General features: G+C 43.7%; 1 protein-coding gene across 1 annotated transcript in view; it reads right to left on the reverse strand.

The window, feature by feature from the left end:
• Positions 1 to 795: 795 nt before the first annotated feature.
• DAW1 (dynein assembly factor with WD repeats 1) overlaps positions 796 to 18979 on the reverse strand; it is a 34546-nt gene continuing 16362 nt past the window's right edge. The window contains exons 6-12 of the mRNA XM_047082254.1: positions 15255 to 15362; positions 12952 to 13058; positions 11745 to 11847; positions 10542 to 10656; positions 3624 to 3700; positions 1205 to 1367; positions 796 to 830 (exon numbers count right to left, since the gene is read on the reverse strand). Coding sequence (XP_046938210.1) covers positions 796 to 830; positions 1205 to 1367; positions 3624 to 3700; positions 10542 to 10656; positions 11745 to 11847; positions 12952 to 13058; positions 15255 to 15362 — 708 coding nt within the window. The remainder of the gene's footprint in view (positions 831 to 1204; positions 1368 to 3623; positions 3701 to 10541; positions 10657 to 11744; positions 11848 to 12951; positions 13059 to 15254; positions 15363 to 18979) is intronic.

Below are 18979 nucleotides of genomic sequence, written 5' to 3' on the forward strand. Positions count from 1 at the left end.
AATTGGTAAAGGCTGTCAAAAGGTACAAACTTCCAGTTAAAAATAAATAACCCCTGAACGTGTAATATACAACATGGTGACAACAGTCAATAATACTGTACCGTATATTTGAAAGTTCCTAAGACAGGGACACCTGGGTGGCTCAGTCAGTTAAGCGTCCGACTTCAGCTCAGGTCATGATCTCGCGGTCTGTGAGTTCGAGCCCTACGTCGGTCTCTGGGCTGACAGCTCGGAGCCTGGGGCCTGCTTCGGATTCTGTGTCTCCCTCTCTCTCTGCCCCTCCCCCACTCATTTTCTGTCTCTCTCGCTCTCTCAAAAATAAATAAACATTAAAAAAATTTTTTTAAAAAGTTGCTAAGACAGATCTTAAAAGTTCTCGTCACAAGAGACACATACATCATACATGTAGATGGATAATTCACTCACAACTGCTTCCAAAACCTTTATTCAACAGATTTTATAAGAGCTTTCAAAGGAGAATCTGAGACACACTGTGAAATCACTCTGATTTCCTTTAGCACTATCATGATGCTACTAAAAATAAAAACAAAGATGCAATCACCAGTGACATTGGCCACACATTGTGGTCTCTCCTACCATTTCCATCAAATACTATGAAGACGTGATATAAGTTTATTAGTTTTAACGGTCATATCTGCGAAGCTAACGACAGCATATAGTTGACTTGCGGAAGAAGAGAAGATGTGAAACATGAAAATAGCTTGCTTGACAACTGTGAAGCTCTACCTTCACCTCCATCGCTAGCAAATCCGCTCATCGGCCGGCTCTCTTCCGTCAACGCCATATCCTACAGGTATTATCCTTGCTACCTAACGAAACAAATTGCACAAAGTTATTTTTCCTTTATTTTATTCACTAACTCTCTCTTTTTACAAATTAACATCTTCTGGGTCGTTGACAATCATCAATACACTCGGTGTGTCCAGTCGTGGAGCCTTTGAGCAGCTCGGGCATTTTGGGAGCGAAAAAAAAATTTTTTAATGATTCCTGTCAGTCACAAATTGGGCAAGTCTGTGTCCTACTCACAGGAGCGAAGTTCACAGCATCTCAGAATTGGCCAAGACGAGAATGGAGCCACCCCAGGCATCCCCTCTGCTTATCCTCTCTGCCCTCCCCTCAAACGATGCCATCAAGTGGAAAAACAGTGAACTTGAACACCCAGATGTGTTTCTCTTTCCCGTACCTGTAATGATTATGTTGCCTTTATAGTTGAAAGCACATGAAAAGATCTCATCAGTGTGCCCCTCAAGAACCTGGAGGCACTGACCAGTCTGGGCATCCCAGATTCTCGCTGTTTTATCAGCGCTGCCCGTTAGAAGACGATTCCCTTGGGGGTTGAAAGAAATCTACGAGACAGAAAGGAAAAAGGATCACAGGTTTGTGTAATATGATTCCCGACATATTTTTCAACCAGCAAAAAGAGGACATTACTAAGCACCTGTCATCTTCCTAGCCTGGCATTTATTCTTACATAGAATAGTTCCTTCCTGATGGGAAAAAATATTGCGGGGATTAATACATGATTATTATTAATACATAATAATTCTTCTAGACAGAAGAAATTAACTGGCTACACCCCCCACCACCACCACCACACACAACAACTCTAAGGATAAAGACCGAAGCTCTCTTCTAATTTGAGTATTCCCCACCTCGCCTCTTTCCAAAGTCTTTCCAGGCAAACCAAGAGAGCCCTGGTGTGGATGAGGACACAAGTCAGGCTCCTTCAAATCCAACCCCCCATGTCATCCCCGTAACCCAACTTTCTGTAAGCAAAAGCATACAGACCCTCCTTCAACCTGGCCACAGAATGAGTGAATGTCGTGCCTACAGGCAGGGACTTTCATTCTACTGCCACTCAAAGCAAAGCACATTGCATAAACCTGTGCTTAGTGCCTCCTATGTGCCAAGTGTTGTCAAACGTATCTGAGCAGCTGTCAAAGGAAATGGTCAGTTCACTATTCCTTTGGGCACCATGCTTCTAAGCCTCTCTAAATCATCATAACACAATGATTTGGGTCACATCCTCTAGGACTAAAAATTTGATGAGGGAAAGGCTCAAGGCCATGGCTTTTTTTTTTTTTTTTGTCCTTATGTCCCCAGTACAACGCCTAGCACAGTGGAAGCTATCAAAAAGCATTTGCTGAGGGGTGCCTGGGTGGCTCAGTTGGTTAAGCATTGGACTCTTGATTACAGTTCAGGTCATGATCTCACTGTTTGTAAGTTTGAGCCCACATGGGGCTACATGCTGACAATGTGGAGCCTACTTGGGATTCTCTCTCTCTCTCTCTCTCTCTCTCTCTCTCTCTCTTCCCCTCTCTCTGTTCCTCCCCCATTTGTGCTCTCTCTATTTCTCTCTCTCTTAAAATATATAAGCCTAAAATGCAATAATACAGAGTTTGAGAACTCTTCATTTTCACACATACACAAAAACATGTGCACTTGTTGAGTAGGACACATCATGCATGTCAAGTTATTAGACCAGCCACTCAGAAACACAGTCTGGGCTCTCTTCCCAGGCTGTCTCCCACATCCACACTTCCCTCTCTCCCTTCCTGCCCATCCCAGCTTATGGAGAAGATGTTCTCTGCATGGCCTTAGAGACCAACCCTGAAAGACAGGAGCTCCTGAGCTCCGGGCCACCAGCAGCAGGTATGGGGGGAGGGGGGCGTGGGTTGGTGGGGAGCACCACAGGGACAGTTCCAGGGTCTAGGGGCAGCCTTCCAGGACCTGAAGCCATCAAAATTATACTTTAAGAGGAAGGAGCAAATCTGATCTCAGGTACAAGACCAAAGAACTGGGCTGAACTGGGTGGGAGTGGAGGGTCCCCATGTCCAGATCTTTCCAAAATTGTCACAGGACATGGCTAAACTTCAGGTCACTGATTGGAAGTCTCTGCTCTGTGAATCACATATGGGTGAAGCTTATACAAAATCCTAAGCTACAGCTCTGAAGTTTCAAAATAGGTCATTTTAAACTCTACTAAGTATTGGGGCACCTGGGTGGCTCAGTCAGTTAAGCATCTGACTTTGGCTCAAGTCATGATCTCGCAGTCTATGGGTTCGAACCCCATGTCGGGCTCTCTGCTGACAGCTCAGAGCCTGGAGCCTGCTTCGGATTCTGTGTCTCCGTCTCTCTCTGCCCCTCCCCACCTCACGCTCTGTCTCTCTCGCTCAAAAATAAATAAACATTTAAAAAATTTTAAACTGTGAAGTATTAAATATTTCCCGGACACACTTTCTCAATTGCATTGAATTCACAGCACACTTGATACTTGCTGAACAGCATGTTATTCTGCATAATATACATTTGTGTGTCAGCCAAGACCGAGAAAAGTACTTCACCAGTTTCTTAAATGGCTTTAATAAGTATCTTCCGCTAACTCGATCTTTTGCTGATGGCTGAGAAAAAATACTGTCTTAAACTGTCTTAAAGATTTTAGGAATCATTTATTACGCTGAGTTTGAGGTCACACTTAAAAATATAGTTTTTATGATTTCTAGAAAGAGTAGGATAATTGGGCAAACCCTAGTGCCAACAGACCACTATGCATTCGATTCTTTTTAACTAAAGAAACTGCTCCAGATGAGAATGCAACTCACCTTTGAAATTTCACCTTCGTGGCCTTCCAATCTGGCAATGCATTTCCTTGTGGCTGCACTGAAAACCCTTGCCGTTCCTTTTTGAAAGAGTGGAGATACATATGAATTCATGTGCAATACAGAACTTTGAACCATGTGCTTTGAATTATGTAAATATCTATCCTTCTGACATACAGGCTCTGTGTGTTTGTCTCCCTTCCTGCGGCGAGGGCCACCACCTGAAACTGTCCGTGCAAGCTGGTGCCACCGCGGGAGAAGAGGGGGAAGAGGGTGCGTCTATAGCCCTGAGCTTACTAGAAGAAACAATGGGTTCCAAGGTCGAAAAGGCGGGGAAGGAATCCAGAAAGAAGATCTTAAAGAGAAAGGGGAGAATCAAAACAAGTTTTGAGAAGTTGGGGATGAAATAAGCCACCAGACCAGCACCACACACCAAAAAGCGTGTAAGGGCACAGAAGGTTCAGGAGGCCTTCTTGAAAAGGAACAACAGCCACTACTTGCTGGGCAAAGAATAGGCATTAGGGATGCCTTTCTACAGAAAGAGCTAGTAGAATGGTTTGTTCCCAGATGTTCTCCAGTGCCCAGAAGTGCCAAGCTCCCAGCAGACACCCATTAAGTGGATACAGGATAGGTGGGTGGATGGATGGATAGATGGGTGGATGAATGGATGGGTGGGTGGAAGGAAGGAAGGAAGGAAGGAAGGAAGGAAGGGGGGAGGGAGGAGGGAGAGGTATATACATTTCTTTAGAATTAAGGAGTGGAGGAGTTAAACAAGTGCAGAAGGAGAAAAACAGCAGTAGTAAAATTATCAGAAAAAAGTTAAAATTTATTTAGCCAGGTGAAGGCTGCTCTCTTATTGCAATTATAACTTTACACAGAGGCAAAATTAGTGCAATTAAAACATTAGATAGAGGCAAAATTAGCAAAGATAACGAATTTTGGTTACTTAATTTTCATTCAGAGAAGAACAAAATATCTTAGTAAATTTTGTATTTGCCCTTCTGACAATGTCAACTTCAGGAAGGAGTAGATGAAAAGTGCTATTGTACAATCAATATGACTAAAAATATAAAACTTGCTACTTGGACATTCCAAAAACCTTCAAGTGACCAACATGTTTTAAGAATGTGTTAATACGACAAAAGTGAATATTCTACATAGTCATCCTTGAAATTTCTCAGAAGCATTTTAAACCCAGGCAAGACAGAAATAATATAGTCTGAAACTATGATTTTAAAAAGACAGAAATATGAATAGGACACCAAAAAATAATTCAGTCTTGAGAACGATTCCAATGAGGAAGAAAAAGGTGATATATACACACAGATGTAGCTGTGTAACTAACCCAGGTAACTAACCCAGTTGAATGGATCCAATTTTAAGAAGGGGGTGTGGGGCAAGAACCAGAGATTAAGTAAACAAGATTTCCTAAGCATCAAGACTTCTTAGAAGGTACACGATGGGAAGAGGTTCACAAGACACACCAAAAGAGAAGAAGAAGATTTTTTTTTTGAAGCAACGTCTTGTTGAACAGGGAAAGAATAGAATCACTGCTAGGGGGGCTTAACAGATGGTAGAGAAAACAAAAGGAGAAGAATTGAATGTGCAGTTCATTCTTACCCATCCCTCGGCATCCTGATCTCCAGACCTGGCTTCTTTCTCCTCCCCTAGTGCTGACAAGGTCCTAACATGCTTCCTAATCTGCCATTCTCTATAATTTAACATTCTTTATAATCTAACATTCTCTATATCCTCACATTCTATGTAAAACATATGTATGGTATTCTTCCTTGTCTCCCCCTCCACAGTACAGCTCCATGAGGGAAGGGATTCCTCTCTCTTCTGCTCATTGATCTATCCCATGCTCCTAAAACGATTCCTGGCACAAAGTAGGTACCCTCTCTACTTGTGTCGAATGGATTTTTTTGTATAAGTGAGAATGATATTTAAAATGAAAAGGGTAGATTAATTACAGTTAAGGGATGATTTTTAAAAAGCCAAGCTCTGTGATAAGATGAAAAAGTAAGTGGTTACTTTGAAAAAGTAGAACTCTCAAATTCAGGGTGTTTATAATTCCAGAGCATAGAAAGAACTTTATGTATGATCAAAGGATCACCTTTGAAAAGTCCTAGTGAGTAAGAGAATAAGCATGCAAATGTAATTTTTAAAAAGGAGACACAGGTGGAATAAAGACTGTGTAATTAAAATGAATCACTGGCAAAACTCTACAAGTCATTGTAACACAAAAGATATGCGACTGCTTAACAGTATGTTAGCCACAAGGAGCAAATGCAGGAAAACTAAGAACAAATCACGCCCCCCCCCAAAAGCCTTCCATCTTTGCTAGAATTCCTGAAATGGCTGTTAAGAAGTTTACATGGACATGATGTAGAGTCCCCTGGAGTCACGAAGGAATTGGACATGATAAAACATCATATGTGAGTATCAAAGAGATGCCTTAGACACAGTGGAGGCTTATGCGTGTTGACATGGTGATGACACAATCATAGCACAGCATGATACGCATTCATGGGAGCATGACACAGACATAGTGTCCTATGTGGCCATCACAGAGACAAGGCAGACATAGTATAGCATGATGTATGCTTGTCCAAAGAGATTAAAACACACAGTGTAGCAACATATGGGGTCATCAACAGGTGGCAAGATATATTGGAGCATCATACATGGTGGTCATCATGGACATGACACATACTGTCACACTTAGCATCACACTTAGCTGTCTAGGAGATGATGCAAAATAGCATAGCGCTCCCCATGGGTATCAAGGAGATGATATAAACACAGTATAGGATATACAGCATATACCCTTACGAGGCTGTCAAAGACCTGAATAATGGCAGAGCATTATGTATGTATTGAAACATTCTGGAGTAATCGCACACCATGACACATACTTAAGATATGATCCAGAGTGTGGCATCTCATGTTTTTGTCAAGGATATGATGCAGACGTCAAGAGGCGTCATTCACCGTCTTCAGGGAGTTTACCCCTGGTATAGCATCATCCATGGCTCTCGGGAGGTGGGGAAGTCACAATGTAGCATCGTATACAGTAGGTTAAAAGGTGATACAGACAGAGTGTAGCATGATTAGCAAAGACACGACGCAGACATGTCATACTGTGGGATTTGCAAGAAGACAAGTCTTCAGGCAGAAGACACAAACATGCTGTATGTCACACATGCTGTTATTGGGCCAAACTGCGGTCCCCACAAAACTCCTATGTTGAATTTCCAACCCACCGTGCCTCAGAAGTTGACTTACTTGGAGATTGGGTCTTTTTATTTTATTTCTTTTTAATTTTTAAATGTTTGTTTATTTTTAAGAGAGAGACAGACAAAGTACGAGCCGGGGAGGGGGAGAGAGAGAGGGACACACAGAATCCGAAGCAGGCTCCGGGCTCTGAACTGTCAACACAGAGCCTGACTCGGGGCTCAAACCCACCAACCGCGAGATCGTGACCTTGGCCGAAGTCGGACGTTTAACCAACTGAGACACCCAGGTGCCCCAAGATTGGGTCTTTAAAGAAGAAATGAGATTAACATGAGGTCCTTAGAGTGTGCCCTAACCCAATATAGCCGGTGCCCTTGTAAGAAAAAGAGATTGGGACACAGACACGTGCAAAGGGAAGACCATGTGAAGACACAGGGAGAAAACTGCCATCTGCAGGCCTCAGAAGAAACCAACGCTGCCAGCACCTTGATCTTGAACCTGTAGCTGCCAGAATTGTGAGAAGAGAAATGTCTGTCTTTTAAGCCACTCAGTCTGTCGCACTCTGTTATGGCAGCCCTGGCAAACGAATACAGTTATCAAAGAGGTAATGCAGTTACAGGATGCCATCACGTGGGCTGGCCACAGACAGTGCAGGGTGGCGCGCGGTGGGTGAGATGACACAGATATCTCACAGCACCATACGTGATTGTCAGGAGATTCCTTATAATAGAGCATCACGCATGACTGTTAAGAAATATGCAAACAGAGTCTATAGCTTCATTCGCTGGCCAAGACATGATGAGACACAGCATGGCTTCGTACGTGGTCGTCAAGGAGAGGACCGGAAATGGTGTAGCATCACCCTGGCTGTCAGGGAAATGATGCAAATGTGGTGTGGTGTCGTACATTATCAGGGAGAGGACACACAGTGCGGTGTCGTATGTGGTCATCAGAGGGACGATATAGACACAATTTGTGTCATATGTGGATACAATAGGCTCGCCACAGACATATTGTAATGTCATAGGTGTTGATCAGGAATACAAGACACATATATTTCAACATCACAAATAATAGAAAAGTAACACAGAAATAATGCATCACCATATCCTGTTTTCCAAACGACACAGACATAGTGTGGCGTCATACATGATTATCACGGACATAATACAGAAATAGTTTAGTCGCATGGTGCAGGGTTGTTAAAGGGGTGATGTAGTAATCGTAGAGCATGACACATACTTGTACAGGGGGTTTCACATAATGTAGCATGGTTTTGTAGGATATGGTGCATATATCATGTAGCATCATGCATGGTCATCAAGGAATCTCTCCTAGTATAGACATTATACATGATTATCAAGAAAATGATATAGCTTTATATGTTGCTAGGAAGAACATGAGACAGACATAGAATAACATCATACATGTGTTTTAGGAGATAACACAGAAATAGCACAACACCTTACTTGATTGTCAGGGAGATGAGGTAATTATCAGGGTATGACACACAGTGTAGCATTATACATGGTTGCCAGGGAGATGATGCAATCAGAGTGTACCATCATTAATGGAGGGTAGCGAGCACTTAAGCATCACATAACGTTATTAATTGTTGACACAGATTAACGTTATACGAGCCTACCATTGAGATGACAGGCACTAGGGCATCACACGTAGCACTCAAGATGACACAAAAGGTATAGCCTGAGGAGCAGATTTCAAAAACACAACCCAGACATGATGTGGAATCATGTAGTTTTGTAAATGAGGTGAAGCAGACATAGCGGACCTTGAAGACGTGTTTGCCGAGGTGATGAGGTAGAAATATTACAGCGTCGCACATAAATTTCTAGGAAGTGGTGAAGATATGGCAGAGGATCATAGATGGTTATAAGTGATTAGATGAAGGTATAGTGTAGTATCATACAAGATTTTAAAGAGAGTGACAAGGACTGTAAATTAAAACATAGCAGTTGGGTATATGATATAGACACAAGATAGCATCATATGTGGTCATTAGAGGGATAATGTGGACTTATGTGGCTCCCTTCATGGTCATCAGGTGTAGCATCACATTTGGTCTCCAGGGAGATGACAGTTCAGCATCATACTTGGCTACCAAGGTGAGGTCTCTCATGGAATAGCATTGCATATGGTTACCCAGGAGATTAGGTAGACTTTGGATAGCACCACACCAGCTTGCCAAGGAGGTGAGGCAGATAAGAGTGCAGCATCCAGTGTGGTCTTTAAATGATAACAAAGTCATGGTGTAACTTAAAACGTAATCCTCGGGTCTATGGTGCGGACACAATGTAGCATCATAGGTGGCTATTAAAAGAATTATGCACACGTGGTGCAGCTGCATATGTGGTCATCAGCTGGATAACACAGGTGTGGGGTAGCATTACCTGCAGTCTTCAGGAAGATGACACAGTGTAGCATCATACTTTATTATCAGAGTGATGACTCAAAGAAGAGCATCACACATGGTTGTGTGATGTCATGAGATGACATAGACTTAGTATAGCGTCACGTATGCTGGCCAAGGAGATGGTGCAGATGTGTCATCGCATGCAGCTGTCAAGGACGTGATGTGGACATAATGACAGGGTTGCCAGCAAATGATGTGGAAGTCGTGGAGTCTCTTACATGCTTGTCAGGAATACATAGTTATGAGGGTGACCTGTTGTTTAGTATAATAAATTACCACCCAAGACAGAGTGTATTCATAATGTTGTAATACCGATGCTTGTCAATGAGGGGGGACAGATGTCACATAGCATGATATGCAGCTTTCAGTGACATGTCAAAGACATGGTGTAACATCATATTTATTTGTCAGCAAGGTGAGTTCATGGTAACCATACATGGTTATCAAGGAGAGGATACCTCCTAGGCAGCAATCAAGGAGATGATGGAGTGAAATGGAATATCGTGCATGGTTTTTTAAGAAAATGTGAGTATGGTGTGTTATCATTTACGGCCATCAGGAGGGGATGATGGTATAATGTAGGGTCTTACTTGGTGACCCAGGGCTGGAGTAGACGTACCCTGTAACTTGTGTCCTGGAGGGATGAGATGGGCATAATAATATGCACGGTCAACAGGAAGATGACAGAGATGTATTGTAGCATCATATGTGGTCTTCAATGAGTTGAGGCACGCACAGTTTACCACCAGTCCATGGTTACCAATAAGATGATGCAGATATAGTGTAGACTCATCAATGGTAAGGGAGAAGATGACGTATAGAACAGCATCATGTGTGTTCATCACAAAAGTGCGCTATACGTAATGGAGCAGCACGCGTGGATACAGGAGATAATACAGACTTATTATAGCTCTGTGGATGGTGGTCAAGTTGATGAGGTCAACACAGTGGAGCATAAGGCAGGATTAGGGAGATGACCCATAATATACCACTATCCATAGTCATCAAGGAGGTGTGAAGACCGAGTATAACACCAGACGTGGCTGCCAAGGAGGTGACGCAGATATCGTGACATGGTTACCAAGAATACGATACGGACATAGATACCAACATCACAGAGATGAGGCACATGTGGTTTGTACCACAGCTGGTCATCAGGTAGATGACCTATAGTGTAGAATTATACATGTTTCTCAAACAAAGCATAAATCCCCCCACCCATAAATTAAATGTATGAACCGATGACCTACCATCGGCTGAAGCAGTAGCAATAAGTTTTCCAGTGTAATCAAAACAGCTGTCTAGTATTTCATCATCATGGCCTGTTAATGTTGCCACATATTTTCCATTTGCAGCGTCCCACAGCTACAAGTAAAACAAAAACAAACAAAAAAAAAAAGACGACTATGATAACTTCCTGTCTGAAGTGCAAAAACAGCAAGTAGTAGTCTTGATGACATGCGAATGGCTGGCTAAATAACTGGGCCAAGATCATGTGTATCATTTTCACATGTTCTGTTAATTCTACCTGGATTCATGACAAGAGACCACAGCCAACCAACTAACAAGGCACACTTTGGACGAGGAGAAGATCAGAGACAGACATTTAGGATGGGTAGTACAAATCTGCCACGATAGTAGGAAAAATCTCAAAGTGCCTGCTTCGCTGACTGGAGACGAAGTGTCCTCTTTTCATAAGAAGGTCATCAAATGATAAGGAGCTTGATCTAAAACTGTAACGCCAGCACGTGAAAAGTACACTAAGGTTATAATACATTGGATGTGTAATCAAATAATAATTCCAGAGCATAAGCTCTTAGCAAAAGAAAGTTAAAGGCAGGGAGACGTTGTGCTGAACCTCATTGAGACTGCCTCTAATCAAAGTTCAACAAATGAACAGAGAGAATAAAGAAAAATAACATGCCTTTTTTTTTTTTAAAGATCTTGTAATAATTAACACTGTTTGATCTGATTCAATTAACATTGTTTTACTACATAGTTTCTTTAAACTCGGGAGATCAGAAACAACATTTAAAAATGCCAACTATCTTCTCTGTCTCAAAAATAAATAAAACATTTAAAAAAATTTTTTTAAAAAGGGGGCGCCTGGGTGGCTCAGTCAGTTAAGCGTCTGACTTCAGCTCAGGTCATGATCTTGCAGTCTGTGAGTTCAAGCCCCGCGTCGGGCTCTGTGCTGACAGCTCACAGCCTGGAGCCTGCTTCGGATTTTGTGTCTCCCTCTCTCTCTGCCCCTCCCCTGCTCCTGCTCTGTCTCTCTCTGTCTCAAAAATAAATAAAACATTTAAAAAAATTTTTTAATGCCAACTATCATTTATAAATTAATATCTTAATTTTACAGTACCTTTGAAATTTGTTAATGTTGCAGGGAATGTCTGACACAGTAAAAAGCATGCAGACAAGAACTGTAAAGCAAAGGTGTTTCTTGAGCTCACCATGCAGGTTTTGTCCATAGAGCCGGTTAATATCAGAGAGCAATCCCAGTTGAATAAAGCACTGCTAATCTCAGCACAATGCCCAACTAGGGTATACACCTTCCTGCAGAATGGAAAGGATGCATGCTGGTGAACGATGCCACACGTCAGGATATGTGCCCAAATAATGATGTCTAGCCCCCTGTGGGTGTAAGAATCTAAACTTTGGTTTTTACAAAATAACATCTTTGATGACCAAACAATGATGGCTTTACTATAGCTCAAAAAGAGTCAATTAGGCTACTCATTTCATTTCAGCAGAAATATACCAAAACTTTAAGCACTCAAAGATGGCAACATTACTTAAGACAAGACCTCAGAAAGCCATGGGTAAAAAATAATAAAGATGGTCTGAAATTCTGGAAGCGCTCTTACACCGGATGAGCGGACCCCCTGGTAGTTCAGAAACTTCCCCTCAAGTGTCTGAAGGGCCCTTCCTCATCTTGATTGCTACCCCTGATGATTAGCCCCCTTACCAAGATGCAGACAGGTCCAAGGTAGAGCTTTATAGAACAAATAGTCTAATTTAGTTAACATCTTAGCAACTAGAACCAAAAATAATTAGGAAGGAAATTGAAGTTCGTGGACTAAATTAAGTAGGGGAAATTAGCCATGATTTTATTTACTCCTGATATCCATGCCTACGGTAATGACAAGCCACTGAAATTTGATTACATAGCATACAGAATAAGTAACAGCCATACACCCAGGCTACCGTTAACATTCTCCTTGTATGTTGCTGTGTGGCATTATTTGCTCAGAATTCTAAGAAGATACACATGTTTTATGGATCAGAAATACCATTAAATAATGAATTAATTTATTTGTGGTGTGTCCTATTCCTATAGAATCCAAAGCACACTTAATAGATAAAGATTAAACTAATGAACAGCAAAGATGGTCTTCTTAACCCTCTGATTTAGGTTTTAAATTTTTTTAATGTTTTCTTATTTTATCTTTGAGAGAGAGAGAGAGAGAGCATGAGCAGGGGTAGGGCAGAGAGGGAGACAGAATCCGAAGCAGGCTCCAGGCTCTGACAGCTCAGAGCCTGATGTGGGGCTCGAACCCAAGAACCATAAGATCGTGACCTGAGCCGAAGTTGTACGCTTAACCGACGGAGCCACCCAGGCACCCCACAGATTTTAATATTCCTAAAGACAGAGAATACCTTCCAGTTTCAGCTTCCCACACTGCAACTGTATGATCAAAAGACCCTGTGATGATTCTGTCTCCCGAGGTGTTAAAGGACAAAGAGATGATTTCAGCCGAATGTCCCTAGAAAGAGAGTGGATACCGTCACACACACCTGTGGAAAAACACTCCCTACAAATGCACAATATTCTAGTTGATAAGAAAATGCTAGAAAAGGCAAAACTCTATACGGGGAAAAAAGATTAGTGGTTGACTGGGTGTGGCAAGAGGGAGAGATTGCAAATGGGCACAGGTTTCTTTCCGGGGAAATGTTTGGAAACTAGAGTTTGGGGAAAGTGGCACTTGACTAAATTTTTCTCAAAGTTGACTTACACACTTAAATCAAGTCAATTTTACATAGTACGGCTGTTTGTTTTTTTTAATTTTTGTTTCTGTTTGAATAGACAGGGTGAGAGCATGATTTGGGAAATCAGAGGGCTTTTTTCACATTGTCTTAAAAACATTTTTAGAAGAGCTGTATGCAGGGAGCCTGTGTGGCTCAGTGGGTTAGGCATCTGACTCTTGATCTCAGTTCAGGTCATGATCTCACGGTTTGTGAAACCGAGCCCCGCATTGGGCTCTGCACTGACAGTGTGGAGCCTGCTTGGGATTCTCTGTCTCCCTCTCTCTCTACCTCTCCTTCAAGCTCTCTTGCACACACACACACACACACACACACACATGCTCTCTCTCTCTCTCTCTCTCAAAAAATAAACTTAAAATGATTATAAAAAAAATAAAAGGGCTGTGCGCTTTATGGGTTAACAATAGGCAAGTTTGTGAAATAAAGTTAATAACTTAAAAAAAAAAGGATATTCTTGGGGCACCGGGGTGGCTCGGTCGGTTAAATGTCTGACTTCAACTCAGGTCGTGATCTCTCAGTTCACGAGTCTGAGCCCCACATCAGGTTCTGTGCTGACAGCTCGGAGCCTGGAGCCTGCTTGGGATTCTCTGTCTCCCTCTCTCTCTACCCCTCCCTCACTCATTCTCTCTCTCTCCATCTCTCAGAAATAAACATTGAAAAAAAATTAAAGGATATTCTTATGATGACTTAACATCAAATAGGTTAATAAATATCTGGCCTTTGGCCTGACTTTCACCTGGTCCCTGTCTACGGTTGATGCATCAGACGTCCTGAGACAATCCAAAGAAGCCCTTCTGTGCAGCAGATTCTACTCTGCAGTGTCTCCCTTGTTTCTCTAATTATTATAGCAAATTAACATATATTACTTTTTTAAGTAGCAGAAAGGTTCATTTACAAATCAAATTTCTGGTTGATCCCGAATGGCAAAAAACTAAATGCGGCTGAACATGGCAATTCCGAACACACGAAACGAACGTGTTCTCTGGCGGCAGGCAGGTGTAGGTGTGCAGGGACAGATGCGTCCTTCGAGGACTGTCAGGCATGTGTCTGAAAGTGGAGGTAATGCAGAGGCAGCCGCCCTCGGACAGGATGAGAACGAAGATCGAAAGAGGATGCTTACGCTAATTAAGGCTGGAACTCTGCATCCCTCGGCGTTAGTTAAAAAGGGTGCTTTTTCTCTCTCCGGGCCATTTTGTAACTTTCTTGGAAAAAGCTCTCCTAGGGGAGGGGTCCTGTGTTTAATGTCCATTTATAATTTGGAAGGATAAGACTTGGGTTTTCCAGCTAGCAGTTCCCACCGATCGGCACAGAGAATCACCCTATTTTTGTACGGGGGCGTGGGCTGCGGTGGGGAGAAGCAGAGGCGGCAGGCAAGTGCTGGACGCCCGGTGGCAGTGGACAGAGGCCCCTGTGGGGACAGGCAGCACCGGGGCTATGGGCGGTGCCCTGTGGCCTTGCTCCTCCTTCCGCTGGCCCCTTGTCATTTCAGACTTTGTAACACAGAAGGCTCCTAAGACTGGGGGGGTGGGGGGTGGTGGAGGACGGAGCGAGCAGTCATCCGTTTAAGGAATCTTCTGGAAAGTTCTCCACTTCCGCCCCTTCCAGAAAGTGCCAGCCTCCTCCTACTTGGCTTTAAGCCAGGAAGACGGCGGTGGCTTTAAGTCACAGCTGGTGTGGTTTACAGACTAAAGCCAGTCACAGGAAAGAGCCCGCGTGGCTTCCCCCGCTCTCCCGTCAAAGCCTTTTGGAAGAGCCAGCAAACCAACCGGGACACTCTTTTCACTGCAGAGTCTGAAAGCCCAAGAGGTCAGTTTGCAATAAACACAAAAATAGAAACAAACTCAAATGATAGGCCGGTGCTAAAGGGCGGCGAATGAAAATGCAAGGCTCCGGAGGCTGTCGCATTTTGAACGTACCGTCAAAGTGAGCGCTTCCTCTCCGTTCTGAATGTCCCACAGTTTGGCTGTTGTGTCCATGCTGCCAGTGGCCACCAGGGTGCTTTGAGGGTTGAATGACAAACACACCTGAATTACAGGAAGTGGAAGAGATTTGAGAGAGAGAGAAGAGTTTTGCGCTGTCAATTTTGCATAGAAAAGCTTCGAGACGCAACCACCTTGGATTCAGCCTAATTCTTTGTAAACCACGCAGTGAAACATCAGATCCGGGTGGCCTGCCTTGTGCCGGTTCGATCCCGAAGCACTCTCCTCTTGGGAAGAAGCTTCCTGCTCTCCCACGGCACCCGGCTCAGGATTTCAGGGGCACTGGCGCCCCTCCCCGCTTCCAGACCACAGAACACGAACAAAAGCAAACCCATCTCCTTCGAGATGAGATTCGTGTTTTCTGGCTTCCGGCTTCCGGGGTGTTAACTTCACAGCCCTTTCAATCCTCCCCCTCACTCACCAAGGACTTTGGCTACTGGATTTTAGTCTCAAGTCCAAGTCCTACGCGGCCTTCCTGTGAGGCACCAGTCCAGGACCCCAGATCCGTGACCCTGCACTCCCTTTCATAATCACTCCCATGGCCACACCCTGGACTTTGACATCACTTCCTGTAGAAAATTCACTACCAATACATCAATCCCGAGTTACAATTTCCCAGGACTTCCGCTTCCTTCCTCACCAAGCCATCCCCAGGACATTTTCCATCTCATTCAGACCCCTGCCTTTTCCCGGCCCCTCATCCCCCACTCAGCTGACATCTTGAGAACATGGCTCCTGCCAGTATCCTCAATACCTCACTCCCTGTCTTTCCACTGCGCCATCGGTGAGACTCCCACCAACTGTAGCAACTGCCATTGCTTCAGAAAACTGCACAGCAGGTTATGGCGTTGCTCGTTCGTGCCTTCTGTCCTCAGCTGTGTGCTCAGCACCCTTCCCGACGTGAACGTGCCTCTGCCTCAGTACATTGTCCCTTTCCCCACTCTTGTCCCCAGTCTGTTTCACCCCTCCTCTACAGATAGCCTGGCCTCCTACTATTTCCCTGAGAAAACTCACCTATGGGGGAGGGGGGGACTTCCTCACCTGGGCCTCTCCTCCCTTCCGTCCGTCTCAGGTGCAGAGGGATCCCTTTGCCCTTCTGGGACACCCTCTTGCCCACATACCTAGGAGCCACGTGCCCACTGATTTTTTCTCTCCTTCTGGACTAGATCCCTCCTAGTGGCCTAGAAACATGCTTGGGCTTTTCCCACATAAAAACAAACCCTCCCTTGACTCTACGTGCCCCCTTTTCGACTACTTTTTCCCTTTCACCACCAAATCCCTGACTGCCCATCCCCCACTCTTCAACTCTGCTGGAACCACTTTGGTTAAAGGGCCGATCCAATGGCTCTGTCGGTCACCCCACTTAACCTCCTTGACATCTGCGGTGTTGACCCCTTTCTTCTCCATATTTTCTTCCCTCTTGACAGCCATGACCCTGCTCTGCTTTTCTTCTTTTGCTTCCTGTCTGTTTTTTGTATCTTTTGGAGGGTTCTCCTCTTCTCCGTCTGCTCGAGATGCCATCACACTTCTCCCCATACTGACCCTTTTCCTTTCAGAAATCTCACTTCCTCAGTGGTCCCCACTGCCACCCTAATACCACTGACTCACCCACATATCCGTGTCTCCTGCCCAGACTTTGCCACTCAATTCAAGCCCAAAGGGCCTCCGATGGACATCACGCGGGCAGCTTGGACCAATCAGTCTAAGACACGTGAGTCATATGAACACAGAGCTGCTTTTCCTTCTGTATAGAGAATTGGTGAACGGTACTGCCATTGTCTGAAATCAGGGAATCTCTCTGGGGGCCCTTTTTCCCTTCAGGTCTCACATCTACTTGCTGACCCAGTCCTACTCCTCCACCACCTACGCCTCTGTCATTTCTGCTTGGAAACAAGATGCCCCACCAGCCCCTACCTCCGATCACGCTGCACACTGCCAAAAGAATGATCTTCCCAAAGACTCAAAGTGACCACGCGATCCCCCAGCTTAAGAGTCCCAACAGCACAGCACCATCCACAGGATGAAGCCCTAATTCCTTAGTATAGCATAGGAATCAAAACTACGGGCCACTTTGATCATGCTCACCATGCGATGTGGCTCTGAATGGGTTGCAGGTGCCAAGATAAGGTGCCTTGAATCCAGGCAGCTGGACAGCACAAGGGGTCCTCAGCCAGCACCCCTGCCCCTGGGCAGAAGGCAGCTCCCCTCCGTGCGTCGCATGGCCACGTTGGCATATTCTGTGTATATCACCCCAGGGTGAGGCTGGGAAGCGCTGCTCTGGCCACACAGAGTCACCCGAGTTCAAAAGCACCCACCACCGTTGCACACCTCCTCTGGGCGTGCTGCTTCCTCATCCTGAGTGCACGTGCAAAGTCTCTCCTCAGCACCCCCCTACTGGGTGCTCCCCTCTGTGACCACACTAAACTCCCCACGAACTTCTAGCACACCCACAAAGCATCTTTGAACTTATTTATTGGTGCCTCTACTCCCTCTACTAAAGTACAAAATCCCTGCAGGACAAGATCTATGTGTGATTCTATTTGGCATGCCAAACACGTAGGCCAGGGCTCGACACGCAGCCAATATTCAGTAAATATTTATTGGATTAATGTTGTTGACTATGAAAAAATCAATGTTTTCCTAGGAACCATATATAAAAAAAAAACTTTTTCAAAGTTCCAAGGGAGTGTGAGAATGAGGATTATGTCTTTTTTATAACTTTGGGTAAATTACGTACTCTATGCCTCACCATCTTGGACTGTAAAAGGGGGAAATATCTAGCCCTTAGGGTTGTTATGAGATGCAACTAAGCTAATATATGTGAAGGGCTTAGGACAGCGCTTTGTGCACACTGAGCGCAATTAACGAGTCGGTTATAGTTTTTCACTGCATTATCCCCCAGTGTCTAGCAAAGTATTAAACATAGCACGAGCCCTTATTGGATGAGTACACCATGAGTTTGAAGGATAAATATAAATAAATTTTACTCCTAAAATAAGCAGCTTGTTTATTTTTAAAAGCTATCATTTGTTCCATGGGGTGCCAATTATCTCACTCATTGTTATAAGCTGTAACACAGAATTGGCCAAGGTTAAGGCCTCCCAATAGTGAAAGCTATTTAGAGTATCAAACTATTTATGCAAATTTGAATTCTAATGATATCCGGGAAACAATCAGCCTAAATATTTCCCGTGATATATATACATATATATATATATATATATATATATATATATATTTTAAAAAGGTACTTTAAAAGCTATGTTAAGAATTTTATCAACCCCCATCAAGTCAATCCTTCAAAAGCAAGTCAATGAAAAAGAAAAAGTCAGGTTGGATATTGCACTTAAATGTTTATCATATTACACATCTAATTGGTCAATGCAGGATGCAGGTTATTGAACGACATCTTTAATATATAAACACTCGAACAGCTTGTAATTTACATAAATGTCACCATATGAAATAAATGTAAGCTAAAAATACTGGATAGAATTATAAAATTAATCATGAAGGTAGAACCACCACTTTTATATAATGGACTCCTAAAAAGAAATAGCAATGATGTGTTGACATAGGTCCATCAATTGTAACAAAGGTACCATTTTGGTGGGGGGTGTTCATAAAGGGACATGCTTGGTTTTGGGGGGACGGGAGGGAAT

Source organism: Lynx rufus, unplaced genomic scaffold, assembly GCF_022079265.1.
Source record: "Lynx rufus isolate CCGP_SWC_20201006 ecotype Redwood Valley unplaced genomic scaffold, mLynRuf1.p SCAF_2, whole genome shotgun sequence".
Lineage (NCBI taxonomy): Eukaryota > Metazoa > Chordata > Mammalia > Carnivora > Felidae > Lynx > Lynx rufus.